Source organism: Mesoplodon densirostris, chromosome 16, assembly GCF_025265405.1.
Source record: "Mesoplodon densirostris isolate mMesDen1 chromosome 16, mMesDen1 primary haplotype, whole genome shotgun sequence".
Lineage (NCBI taxonomy): Eukaryota > Metazoa > Chordata > Mammalia > Artiodactyla > Ziphiidae > Mesoplodon > Mesoplodon densirostris.
The window spans coordinates 65,038,232-65,052,275 of record NC_082676.1 but is presented as its reverse complement, the minus strand read 5'-3'; the positions used below and the strand labels follow the sequence as shown (position 1 = coordinate 65,052,275).

At 49.0% G+C, this 14,044-nt stretch overlaps 1 protein-coding gene across 1 annotated transcript in view; it reads left to right on the top strand.

Annotated features, from left to right (window-relative positions):
* Positions 1-14,044, top strand: part of PDPK1 (3-phosphoinositide dependent protein kinase 1) — a 72,600-nt gene that overhangs the window by 52,603 nt on the left and 5,953 nt on the right. Inside the window, exons 8-13 of the mRNA XM_060120636.1 lie at positions 1,331-1,399; positions 1,635-1,731; positions 2,754-2,927; positions 4,655-4,872; positions 12,669-12,726; positions 13,725-13,877. Of these exons, the coding sequence (XP_059976619.1) occupies positions 1,331-1,399; positions 1,635-1,731; positions 2,754-2,927; positions 4,655-4,872; positions 12,669-12,726; positions 13,725-13,877 (769 nt within the window). The remainder of the gene's footprint in view (positions 1-1,330; positions 1,400-1,634; positions 1,732-2,753; positions 2,928-4,654; positions 4,873-12,668; positions 12,727-13,724; positions 13,878-14,044) is intronic.

Genomic DNA, 14,044 nt, shown 5'->3' with positions numbered 1-14,044 from the left:
GATATGGGTCCGAGGACAGAGCCTTCACCCAAGGCCCCCAGCACTGTAATTGGCCTGTTGTCTCCACCCACGACCTACGATTTCATCTTCCAGAATGCCAAGCTGTGGCTTCTTCCAGAAACTGACTGTATCCAGCAACCCATGAGCCCTCCGTACATTTAGGGCTTGCGGGGAGGTAGTTGGCCATGCAGGGCAAGTTGCGTCTTGATGCTTTCATAGGACTGAGCTGGGAATAGAATGCAGATTTACAGAGGAAATAAAATATGCAAAGTAGTTCTCAGCCGTGAACTCTGAGATGCACTGAGGGGAGAGAAAAAACAGGAGCAGGAGGGAAGGAGGGTGGTGAGCAGAGCAGCCCTTCCAGGGTCCCTGCCAGCTGGTTCTGGAAAAGACTTAGGGAAATTCAGAACCGTAGTGTGTTTCCTTTAAAATGTATAATTAAGGGCTTCCCTGGTGGCGCAGTGGTTAAGAATCCGCCTGCCAATGCAGGGGACACGGGTTTGAGCTCTGATCTGGGAAGATCCCACATGCCATGGAGCAACTAAGCCCACGCGCCACAACTACTGAGCCTGTGCTCTAGAGCCGCGAGCCACAACTACTGAAGCCCGCGCTCCTAGAGCCTGTGCTCCGCAACAAGGGAAGCCACTGCCACGAGAAGCCCATGCACCGCAATGAAGAGTAGCCCCCACTCGCCGCAACTAGAGAAAGCCCATGCACAACAACGAAGACCCAATGCAGCCAAAAATAAAAATAAAATTTAAAAAAATATATAATTAAAATGTTCATAAAGGAGGGGCAGGGCTTTGCACAGTGAGTCCAAGAAGGGAAAGTGAAAGCTTGCTTTGTGCGCATCCTGTGGACTGTGATTTGGCTCCTTGGCATACGTGAGCTCGTGTCTGTGTCCTGGGGGTAAACAGTGAGCTGTGAGAGAATCTGAGACTCAGCTGTACTAACCTGCCAGTGCCCCTGCCCTCGCCCCTGGCACTGGAAGAAGGGGCTTTTTGGCCAGTGTTTGCTGTAGTCAGGAGTGACCGCTGCTCTCTGGCCAGGACCAGACCGGGCCTGTGAGGTCGTTGGTTGCCCCTGAGCAAGGCACCAAGCCTGGCCCAGCAGTGCCTGCTGTGTGTGGGGGGGATCCTCTGGTCCTGGATCCGCAGAGAGGCCCCCTCAAGGGGAGCCCAGAGCAGGTTTCCACCCTCACACTGACGTGGTTTTAAAGGTGAGAAATAGATCAGAGGCTGAAATGGGTGGTGTGAGTAGACAGGATGGAAATGAACCATACTCGCTACTGAAATGTTACAAATGTCATTCTTTGTTTTTCCCCTCAAAGTTCAGACCTTTGGGCTCTTGGATGCATAATATACCAGCTTGTGGCAGGACTGCCACCGTTCCGAGCTGGGTAAGAGACCCACACCCCACACCCCGCTCCTAGCCCTTCGCAGCAGCCTGACAGAGAAGTGGGAGGGGGCAGTCCCAGGGTTAGGGCAGGGTGGGGGGAACTTTTATCACGGCTCTTTAGTGAACATGGTGGCTCTCTGGGGAGAGAGGGAGATGGCTGTCCCAGGAAAGTACACCTCTGTACTGGGGAGGTTTGTGTGACCCTGCCCAGAATGATGGCTTTTCTTATTTTACAGAAATGAATATCTTATATTTCAGAAGATCATTAAGTTGGAATATGACTTTCCTGAAAAGTTCTTTCCTAAGGCAAGAGATCTTGTGGAAAAACTTCTGGTAATTATTTCGAATTTTCTTCTGGTAGGATGATCCAGTAGCCACACCCTGAGTCCCTCTGATCTTGTGGTCAGAGGGCCTTTCCTTGGAGGCACCTATGTTTAATAAAAGGGCATTTTAGGGTTGATAGTGATTGTAGGTAGATGCATATCTTCAGTCTCATCCCGTCAGGCCTTTTCAGTTTCCAAGTGCCTGATTCTTGAGCTTAATAAGATAGGAAATTACTGTATCACTTTGCATTTGCTCATCAACACACACACCATTTTAAGTTACCAGATGCTGGAGCAGCTCGGCATGCTGCAATGTCAGGTGGCTGTAAATTCTACTTAGCGACATCTGTGAGTATCAGCTTTAGTCAGCTACATGAAGGTGCTAAAGATCAACCCAAGTTATATAGCAAAGGCAAACAGATTTACCCAGGAAGGGAGTGTCTGTTTATGTTCTAGAAACTATAGTGTCCCTTTCCCTGATGTGTTTTGGCTCCAGACCTTCCATTCACTTGATTTGGGGGAGCAGGGTCAGTCAGCCTCTTCCCACCTGTCCCATGTGTGTCTGTCCCCTCAGTGGGGGAGTGCGTTGGATCCTCTGTGGGTCTTGGGGGCGCAGCCGAATTCTGGAGGAACTGGCTGTGGGGCCCTTTGAGACCATGTGCAGGTAGGGGACCCAAGGCCCTTTACTCCCCGTCTGTGATAGCTTCCTGTTCACGTAAACTCTTCATTCTCTTATTAAAGCCAGTGAGTTCCTCTTTTTCCTGTTTTAGGATTTTAAGAGAATACTTGCTGCTATTCATTAACTTTTGATGTAGTGATTCATTTTCACCTGTTGGGGGAGGGGCAGAGACTCCGGAGAAGTGAAAGCTGCGCGTGGCCACCCCCCACCCCCCACGGTGACTCAGTTGCCCCCAGCACACCGTGCCCTTCCTGTTTCCAGGAGATCCCAAGAATTGAGAAGAACTACTCAGAAATAATTTTTTTTGTCAGAATTACTTTTTAACCCCGACGCTGACCTGACTTCTATTTAAGGTTTTAGATGCCACAAAGCGATTAGGCTGTGAAGAAATGGAAGGGTACGGCCCTCTGAAAGCTCATCCGTTCTTTGAGTCCATCACGTGGGAGAACCTGCATCACCAGACGCCTCCGAAGCTCACAGCTTATTTACCGGCCATGTCGGAAGATGATGAGGACTGCTACGGCAATGTAAGCCAATTGCCAGCGCACCAGGGCCAAGATGGGTCCTGCCGGCCCGCCTGGGAAGTGGCTCCTCTGGGCGGGGCCAGGGACCCCAGGTGGTAGGATGAGTGGCTAAAGGGGGAGCCAGTGTAGATCCGTGGAGGGGGAGGAGCAGTGAACACTCTGTGGCCCGAGTCTGAGTTCCTCACTGAGACTGGGGCCGAAGAGGCTTATGTCTGCCCCGAGTGCAGATCGCCAGGTACATGCATCCCTTTCTCATTTCCTCTAGTTAATTTTTGCCCAAAGGGGTCGAACCAGAGCCTGGGCACTGATTTCTGCTGGTGGGCTTCTGTTTTCCGGTTTTGGCTGATGTCCTTATAATTTTGTATCTGAAGACATTCCGGAATGCCTCTGGTATTTCCCAGAGAATGCCAGGGTGCTGCTGCTGTTTTGAACTTTTGGGGGATGTAGTGTTGAGGATGGACACTGGTCACTGTCGGCTCTTAGTGCCTGGTACAAGCGGGACGGTGGGTGCAGGCCCGAGGGATGAGGCACCCTGGGTTCCGAGGGAAGCTCAGACATAGGGTCTTCAGTATACTTTGTCCTTTAAACTTTCCTTATGGACGGTGTGAAACATGCAGAAATGGGCCAAGGAGGATGGTGAGCTGCAGTGTGTCCGTCACCACCTTCAGGTCACCCTCCACCAGGGCCCCCATATTTACATGTAACGTCAGGTGTTTTGATTATCAGCCATAGTCCATATTTCTGGTATGATTTCTGTCATTGTGGCTTATTGTAACCAGTTATCATATATAGAGTTCCACCTCAGTTGACCGAGGAATTCTAGAGTTCACGTATAAGTCAACCAAGGCTAAGTTAAAATTACAACTGGCATCACCTCTTGGAGATCAAGAGCCCCCTATGTCTCCTACCTACTGTTTTAAGCAACACATCCCTCCCTTTTTTGCCCTAAAATATCCTTTATGCCCAGACTTGAATTGAGCCAGATGTGGAGTGCCATCTGTGCTCCCCCCTGACTTGCTTCCCTACCTCAGTGGTCACAGCTGTCCACAGCCTCTGCGTGTGCAGACTGCAAAGGGCTCCCTCCCTCGGCCCTAGTTGCCGACCAGGCCCTTGGGCCCTGATGTCGTTCTGGGGTCATGGCCAGCAGGCACGGGCGGGGTCCCCAGGGCCTTTGGCAGGGGTGTGCCAGGGGAGCAGCACGCTCTGCTGGCCAGGCTCTGAGGGAGCCACTGGGGCCCTGGTTGTCTCAGGTCTCGGTGCCCAAGGAGCCTGGCTTCATGGGCCATGTGCGCACTCTTGAGTGTCTGTTGCAGGCCTTCTGTCTGCTGTTCCATCATGTTTGCCATGTTGAGAGCTCTGGCTTCTCGGTACTCAAGTGTCGCCATCTTAATCCTGATCCTCCAGGGCAGCACGGGGCTCAAAGAGGCCAGCAGGCCGCAGGTCCCGGGCCTCCCCTTCCTGTAGGTTAAGACTGAGGATAAGCTCCTCTCTGGGGCGAACAGCTTCTGACATTGCCATCAGAAGGGGGACACAGGGCAGGCTGGATCCAGCCTGAGGCTGGTGGTCAGCTGTGTAGTAGAGGAGAAAGCTGGGCTGCGTGTCGGCGACTCGTCTCCCACGGCCTTCGGGGTGAGAGCTTGCTGGGTGTACGATAGGTCAGAGTGTGTCTGGATCTTTGGACCGGAGGGAAGTCCAGGCGCTGTTCTCACTTTTCCCTCTTCTCTGTGCAGTACGACAATCTCCTGAGCCAGTTCGGCTGCATGCAGGTGTCGTCGTCCTCCTCCTCCCACTCCCTGTCCGCCGCGGACACGGGGCTGCCCCAGAGGGTGGGAAGCAACATCGAGCAGTATATCCACGACCTGGACACTAATTCTTTTGAACTGGACTTACAGTTTTCTGAAGATGAGAAGAGGTTGTTATTGGAGAAGCAGGCCAGCGGAAACCCTTGGTAAGAACATACAGCTGTAAGCAGTGCTCCATTTAGAAACGCAGGGTGGAACGCGCGGGGATGAACGCCAGCCGTGGTAACTGACAGAGCTTGGGCGTCCTACCTTCGTCACCACTGCTGTAAAGGCTCCTCTCCCTTCCGCCTCACACAGCTGCCTTTCTGTAAATGAGGACCCTCAAAATGTCCAACTGGAAGTGGGTGTTTGGAGAGCTGTCTGGGGGGTGAGTGGGTTTGGGACCCTCCGGGCTCTGGCCCTTGGGACTTGGCGGGCCAGGCACGCCAGCAACCGTTTTGAGACCTGGATTCACCATGATTTAAATAACCACTGCCCACCAGCCTTTTCTGCCCTGGAGCGTTCAGATGCTCTAAAAATGGACCCATGTGATTGGCGTTTGTGTTCTTATCAAGGCAAACATCTTCCATGTTTATTGGCCATTTGTATTTATTTTTTGAGGTTCATTTGTATCCTTTGACTCTTTTTTTCTTGTATGTTTTGCATCTTTCTAAAATTGACTTCAGAGCCATAGATATGAAGACTATTTCTCTGTTTATTTTGTGAACATTTTTTTTCAGTTTATCTCTTCATTCTATTTGTGCATTTTTTGGTGGGGAGAGTTGCAGATTCTTACAAAGTTGAACCTGTTTGTGTGTTTATTTTCTGCTTTCCATCTTGGTCCTGTTGAGAAGAGCTTCTCCACCTAGACATTTTCTTCAAGCATTTTTATGGTTTCATCTTTTGCACAAGCAGAGAGGAGCCTGGGTGGGGGTGGGGAAGGAGGCTTAGAGGAAGAGAGGCCACCTGGACATGGGTGCCATTGTGTGGAGGAATGGGGGTGGGGGACGCAGAGGAAAAGTGGCGGGTGGATGAGGCTAGGATTTTGTACAATTAGAAATGATTGTCTCTAGGGACTTCCCTGGTGGTCCAGTGGTTAAGACTTCGCCTTTCAACGCAGGGGGTGTGGGTGCGATCCCTGGTCGGGGAGCTAAGATCCCATATGCCTCGTGGCCAAAAAACGAAAGCATAAAATAGAAGTAATACTGTAACACATTCAATAAAGACTTTAAAAATGGTCCACATCAAAAAAAAAAAAAGATCATCTCTAGAAAAGTGAGTGTATCTCTTGGCCAGCTGAAACAATCTCCAGTTCTTGGGGGCTTATGTTCCCTGCATTGGTGTTCCGAGGAGCCCTAACGTTTACCGAGCAGGAGGGAAGGGTTCCTTCTGGGCGCCCTGCTCTGAGCAGGTCCATGCGCCAGGTTGTGATCCCTGAGAAGGGCCTGCTGTGTCCTCCCCACAGGCTTGGCCGGGTGCAGAGCACGGCCGAGAAACACTATTGCTGGTATGGGGGTGGCTACTCAGAAGGCCCATGTGCCTTGCCCGGGGCGTTTTCAGAGGCCCTGGGCAGCCCGGGCCCTTCAGCCTACGGTTCCGGGCAGGGCAGAGCAACTGGTGGCCGGTCAGGCCCTGCAACCTCTCACCCACTCTTTCTTTTTTTCGAGCTCTTTTCCCTTTCCTCCCAATTCAATCCCATTTGGAAGCTGACGACTGTGGAAAGCTTTAAGGCATCTCTCATTTGGTCAGTGGAGATCCCTCAGGCACATTCTTTAGAACGGTGATTCTCAATGCCTGGCCCATGGACCATAATAATGATTCTGTAATAATACTAAGATGGTATTTGCTTTTCTACTTTTATTTTCTATGAATGTACAGTGGAGTTCTTCAGAAGCTACACACTGTAGTGACATTGCTTTGACAGCTAATGGAATTTGTGTTTTCTGTCTTTTGAATCTTCTAAAGAAGTAGCTTTATGGTGTAAATATGTGCACTTTTGGACATTAATAAGTTCTCAGTATTTCTGCTGGGCTCTTACTAGCCATTTTCAGCTATACCTCCTATAATTATTGTAACCTCCTATCATCGAGTAATTTACTGCTTTGCAATCCTGAAATTTTTCCTGTGCCCACATGGAAACACAGTGAAGAAGTAAGTATATTTTGAGTTGTTTGGCAATATTATTTAAAAATTTCTCAAGAACTTTAATAATTTCTATCTGAAACTTATTTTAGGTTTTGTGTTTTTTTTGTTTTTTTTTTTTTTGCGGTACGTGGGCCTCTCACTGTTGTGGCCTCTCCCGTTGCGGAGCACAGGCTCCGGACGCGCAGGCTCAGCGGCCATGGCTCACGGGCCCAGCCGCTCCGCGGCATGTGGGATCTTCCCGGACCGGGGCACGAACCCGCGTCCCCTGCATCGGCAGGCAGACTCTCAACCACTGCGCCACCAGGGAAGCCCTATTTTAGATTTTAATGATATATTCTAAAACAAAAGAACATTTAGATGTTTTTCATATTTGAGTATAGATCATTGACTTAAAAAGGGAGAAGACTTGCTTTCCCACCCACAGTAGCATCACCTCAGTCTAAAGATGCAAAAAGAAGACACTGGGTTCTCTGACTCATGGAAGGAAGGAATCTACTCCAGAGAAACTAGGCAAAACTGTAAATATGAAACAGAAATAGGACAAAAGGCTGTCTTTCCCTGGCTTTATAGATGTGAATACCTTGTTGTGTTGTGTCTATGAACAGAATGTCTTTGCATACTATTTTGGTGCCAGTTAAGTTGCAGCATCATTTAGAGACCAGTCATTCAGAATTTTAAAGATACAGGAATTGAATATTGTAAGTGTACACGTGATGAACTCTTTCAGAGCCAAATGTCAGAAAGCCTCTGGAGCGCCTTTCCGGAGGAGTTAAGTGGGGCGGCGGGAGGAGTCACACAAGTGCTGGGAGGCTGAAGAGCCTCGGGCCATTGACCCTGCTGAGTGAATGCCATTGATGCAGATGAGAGCCACTGAGAGGAATCCCGGCCACAACGGTGGTCCACGATACGATACAGCGACTCTCTGGGTTAAAGATGTGGCTGCGGAGGACACAGGGAGTTAGTTGGTATCTCTACCTCCAAATTGTTTTTTTGCCTTCCAAGTGGATGAATCTACAGACGGGACTACACTCACTGCTTTACTTGTATATACGTCTGGTGTTCACCCCAACTTACCATCAAAGAAAGATGGTTCTTTTACCTTTTACCTAAGTGCTTGGCAGAAAGCACAGGTTGTGCTGAGACAGTCCGTGTTGAGCACCTCTTTTGAATTTCACAGTTTGTTCTGGAACAAACTGTTGACATGTGCAGTGATGGTGCAGGAGCAACGGTAGGTAAAACTGTCAGTGCCAGGTCATGAATCCCTGCCATGGCACCAGGAGGTGCGAGAAGAGCCGGCTCTTCACAGCCACACGATCACAGCGGCAGAGGAAAAGACAACAAGCCAGCCTCACTTAGGAGTGGTCATTGAAGATGATTGATTTAATTAATGTGCTGTAGAACGAAAAGGGAAGTACGCATAAAGCACTTCTGCACCTCCAGGGTGACGGCTACCTCAAGAAAAGCGCTGTGTGGTGGTTTGTGCTGGGAGCTGAAGGAGCTGCTCTTTTCATGGAAGACCATTTTCACTGGAAGGTTTGACTGACAAACTGGTTGTTCAGGCTTGGCTATTTGACCAACATTTTTCTGGAAAATGACTGGAATGAGCCTGTCACTTCAAGGAAAACAACTGCTGGTGTTTGTTACCAATGATAAAATCAAAACCTTCAAGTGAAAATTAGAATTGTGGGAAACTTTATTCATCACTGTGAGCTTAACATCTTCCCAATATTCACGGACTTTTTGGGGGAGAAAGGTAGCAATATTTATGAATTGATTTGTTGATATCATAGAATGAAATTTGTCAACATTTGGAAGATCTCCATAACTCAGCGAACCACTATTTCCAGATGACCAATGTTTGGTGCTGTAAAATCATATAAGGGCAGAAGATCTATTCAAAGTGCAAGGTAGGTTGGTGGATTCTAATGTCAAAAGTATGAAAAATTCATTCTTGGGGATTCACATTCCACATGGCAGCTAACGTTTAAGAAACTACACTTCTGGAGTTTTGGTGTAGTATCAAAGAAGAATGCCCACAAACATCTAAAAAGGCTATTAAAATACTCTTATGATTTCTTCGTGTACTTCAGCCTGGACAGCATGTTCACAGTAGAGTGAAGGCAGAGGCAGATGTGAAAATCCAGCTCTCTTCTGTGAAGCCAGATGTTAAAGAGATTTGCAAAGTGTACAGCAGTGTCATGCTTCTCATTAATTACCTTCATTTTCGAAAGAAATTATTATTATTATTTTTTTTTTTCTTTTTGCGGTATGCGGGCCTCTCACTGTTGTGGCCTCCCCCGTTGCGGAGCACAGGCTCCGGATACGCAGGCTCCGGATGCGCAGGCCCAGCGGCCATGGCTCACAGGCCCAGCCGCCCCGCGGCATATGGGATCCTCCCAGACCGGGGCACGAACCCGTATCCCCTGCATCGGCAGGCGGACTCTCAACCACTGCGCCACCAGGGAGGCCCGAAAGAAATTATTTTTAAACTTAAGAAGTCATTTATGTTAATGTGGAATGGATTTATTTTTTAATGAATTAAATATTTGAAAATGTCTGTTTTAATTTCTTATACATAAGTATCGATGCATCTAACCCAAATGAAGGAGAGCTCTTTGGGGTCTTCCATAAAGTTAGAGTATAAAGGGGTCCTGAGACCTGAAGGGTTGAGAGATGGCATTTTAGAGCAAACTGGCCATGCTCATGTGGTCCTCCCTCACCTGCCTAGAAGCCCAGCGTGGATAGCCCGCCCGAGGTGGTTGTAGAGCCTGTCGGGCCCTGGCAGACTCACTCGGCTCTCCTGAAATGGCCCACAGTTGCTGGTGGCCTCAGGTTTATATCCTTGAGGTTGGTCTTCTCGGGGTTTGGGTGGGATGGGAGAGGGTGAGGAGAAGAGAACTGGCTTTGGAATCAAAAAAAGTGGGGGGTTTTACACGGTTACCCCTTGTGAAATGATGGTGGGAAAGTTGTGAGACTCAGCCCCCGTGTTGACATCTGTACAGAGGCAGTGACAGCTGTTGCCTGAATGGTGGGAGCCAGAGGCTGTGTGAGAAAGCGAGGCTGTGTTAAAGCCCTGTCTACACACTAATTACATGCTAACTACATGCTACCTACATGTTGAGAATCAGGCGTGTCTCTCACTTAGGTCTGGTTTCGGTGCTTAATCTGCAGACGGCATCTACCACCTGCCAGAGAGAAGAAGGTGCCCGTGCCGGGCAGGGGCCTGGGGAGCTTTCTTCAGGAGGGTGGGAATTGACTTTCTGAAGTAAAAGATCAAAATGATTCCTTTAAGTTCTTAAGCTTTTCAAAGTAGATCAATAACCGATAACCTGTCGTAAGCTGCTTGGTTAGTTAACTGAATGAACGGACCAGGGTGTTTATGCTAACAGTGGAGCCTCGGGCTGCTCCGTCCACCCACTCTGCGTCCTGCTTCCTGGGCTCGTTTCACCGCAGCCACAGGGTGCAGTCGGTGTCCAGCTTTGGCCTTTCCCGCTCTGGGCCACCCGTGGTTCTCCTGTCTCTTGGGACAAGCTGGGAGAGTGTGGTGGAGGCCTTGTCAGGAGATAGCTGGGCCCCTCCCTCTGCAGGGCTGGGAAGGGGCTCGCCTGCTTTCCTGGCTTCACGTTCACTCATGTGACTAGTACTGCTGTGAACATTTGTGCTCCTCCTTTTTGTTTTTCTTTTCCTCCTTAGAATAAATTCCTGGGAGCCGGATTACTGCAGTATTCAGCGAGTCCTCCTCATTTCAGGGCCGGTGGTGGTGGTGAGGGTGAGAATGCTACTCCACAGCCCCCGCCTGCGTTCACCTCACCCCAGTGCACCCCAGTAGAACGCCTGAAAATTGGGGCTTGATTTCCTTTCTTTGTTTAGAACCATTGAGAATTTGTGGTCACTTAATTCCCTTTTGGGAATTTCCAGTTTGTGTCCTGTCTCAGTTTTCTCTCAAGGTTTTAAGCCTTTTATGTTGCTTTATGTATGCTCTCTAGAGTACAAATGTTTACTATTTATAGGTAATATTTGCTGAAAGTCTTCTCCAGCCTGTTTTCATGTGAATTTTGGTTGTTTTTGTAGTTAGAGATTCCTTTTGTTCCCGTGTAGTCACGTCTGTTACTCTGTATTTGGTGACTTGTTCTGTTTTCAGCGTAGATGACTGGCCCCTTCTCTTTTTCGTTCTCTTGTTTAATTTACTGTTTTAAACCATCCTTCGTGTTAACCCAGCTGAGGCTCCCTTCTGTCCTTGCCTGTCAGGCTGCCCTGGTGACCCGGCCCCAGCAGCCCAGCTAACCTGAGGCCTTGGTGGTGCGGTCCTTAACGGGCCTGGGATTAGACTGCACTCGCCCCGCCCCCCGCCCCCGCCCCCCACCGCCGATAATTTAAAGTCTTCCGCTTATTATCAATTTGTGGTTCTTTACCTACGCATACATTCTGACATAGTAGGGCCTGCTGGTTAAGGGGCTTTCCCTTCGGCCCTGTATTTCTTGTGCTGCAGTGACCCTCATTACGTCTCTTTCTCACAAAATCTTGATTTTTTTCTTTCTTTCAAGTCTTGTTTTTGTTTGGTTGGTTTTTAAATATGTCTGAGAGGAAGCATCACACTTTTCCTCATAAAGGTCATAACACTTTTTTTATTGTTATTGACATTTTTCTTAGTTGTTTTCAAAATCCATATGACGCTGTGTCAGTTTACCTGGGCCTGGGTCCTCCGTGATGGGGCACTGGTGGAGAAGCCCAGTGGGCTCTGGGGAGCGGGCCTTGGTCTGGTGGGTTAGGCTGGGCAGACCTGGGGGCCAGTTAAGCTTGGTGGGAGAACGTCCCAAAAGGAGCCAGGGGAAGCAGGTGGATGTGCTCAGATACTCACGTGGTAAAATTGTCACTGTTTGAGGTGACAATTGTCTTACGCCTTTTCCTGTTTCTACAGTAGAACCTTAGGAATTTCAGTAAAATCAGAACGTAAAGCAGTAACTGTTAGCTTTAACCAAAAGAGAGAACCTGCAGAAATTAAACTCCTACGAATCAAAGTGGACTATACTTGTTAACAACGTATATTAAGTCAAAACCTGTATTTGAAGCTTTTCCTTCTAAATTCCTGCCGTATTTGGATACAAGTGCTTTATTACTATGGTAGAAATACCAGATAAGATGTTCTCTTTTTTTTTGATGTGGACCATTTTTAAAGTCTTTTATTGAATTTGTTACAGTATTTCTTCTGTTTTATGTTTTGGTGTTTTGGCCTTGAGGCATGTGGGATCTTAGCTCCCCCACCAGGGGTCGAACCCACACTCCCTGCATTGGAAGGTGAAGTCTTAACCACTGGACCGCCAGGGAAGTCCCCAGATAAGATGTTCTTAAAGCAAGTTTCCCACTTGGCTCTTTTAGGGATTTGTGATTCTAAACAGTGCAGTGGTTTCTGAGCACTGAGTTGGGGTCCCAGCTTGGGGAGGTGACTTGAGAACAACAGTCTGCATCCTGAGCTTGCCTTGCAGTGGCCTCCCCACTCTGGTGAGGTTCTGTGTCTCACCCCAGCCTTGCTTAAAGTAATGAGGACTTGTGTTCCCACCACCTCTCCTCTGCCTTTCTCCTGCTGAGGAGAGGTGAGGGTAGGTGATATTTCTAGGATCTGTGGACCCTGGTCCACATACAGATTGCAAATTCTGTAAAGCAGTAGGGCTTGCATGCTAGGGTACATTTGGGTTTTCTCACATTACTGAAGCAGAGTTCACAGTGCCATCGGGGAGTTTGTTTTGAAGGGAGGTGTTCAGAGAATTTCTGTCTCTGACTCTGATATGGGTGTCTCATTCATGTTTTCTTCTTTTTATAGGCACCAGTTTGTAGAAAATAATTTAATACTAAAAATGGGTCCAGTAGACAAGCGCAAGGTAAGTTAGATTACTGTGGCTCCTTGCCGTGCGTCTGTATCTTCCTCCCAGTTCTCACTCAGGATCAGGCCTTGCTCCTCGGGCTCCTGTATAACTCATTGCCCATAGCACCTTTGTCTTGGTTCCCTTTAAGAGATCATCTCTAGATTTCATAGCTGAGGAAGATTTCAGCCATTCGGGGGAGGCATTTGAAAGCTCGCAGAGGCCGTGGCAGACAGAAGTGCAGATTCTCGTTTCTGACTGGGGAGCCAGGGTTCCGATTTGTGCCCAAGGCTGGGTTCACTGAGGTCAAGGCTTCTGTCTGGTTGAGGAGGTTCTGTTTGAATCCCAGCAAGTCATTTATTACTTCATTAGAATTGTTTTTGAAAATCTTACTTATTATGTCTTATGGATTAATTAAAATGGATTAACGTGTCCAAAAATATCAGATTCCACAAATGTTCTCTCTCTGCTGCTGTGGGTCCTTCTCAGTTCAGGCTCCCAGCCTGCATTGCTGGCCGCACTCAACCTCCTATACCCTGGGGTATCTCTGCCATGAGAACCTCTGTGAAGGTGGCTTGTGGCGGGACCGCCAGCAGACAGGACACTGTGCCTCGGCATGGAGCAGAGGGCAGGAGAAGCGGCAGGGGCCTGACTGCCAAGGGCAGGCCCCTCTTGGCCGACTCAGCAACAGGGCCGTGTGCTGGTGTGCTGGCCTGTGTGGCCGCTCCCCCACATGACGCCCGGCACGGGGGTGTCGGGATCCAACTCACAGAGGGAGACAGGCCGGGCAGTGAGTGCTGCCCGCTTCTCTCTGACCTGAGGGGCTGGGTCCAGGTGAGGAGGAGGTGTGCACGCCCCTCTGTCCCAGGCAAGTGGGCAGGTGGCCGGCAGTGGTCCCTGTGCCTGGAGCTACTCTGACAGTCCAACCTCGAAGGCAGCAGTAACTGCTGTCAGCATCCACTTAGCCTTAACAAGCAGTGTCTTCTTTCTTTCTTTTTCTTCTTAATTTGCATCAGGGTTTATTTGCACGGCGACGACAGTTACTCCTCACAGAAGGGCCACACTTATATTATGTGGATCCTGTCAACAAAGTCTTGAAAGGTGAAATTCCATGGTCACAAGAACTCCGGCCAGAGGCCAAGAATTTTAAAACCTTCTTTGTCCACACGGTGAGTTTGTCCCCACGGGTTCTTCCTTGCAGGGCACTTAAGAGGCCTTTGGGCCTTTGGGCCTCCATTCAGAGCGTCCAAATAATGTGGCCCAAGGAGGCATCTGGAGTTGGGGGGCAGTGGTCTCCCCCTTTCCCACCTTCCAGGGACCCCAATGTTCATGGCTC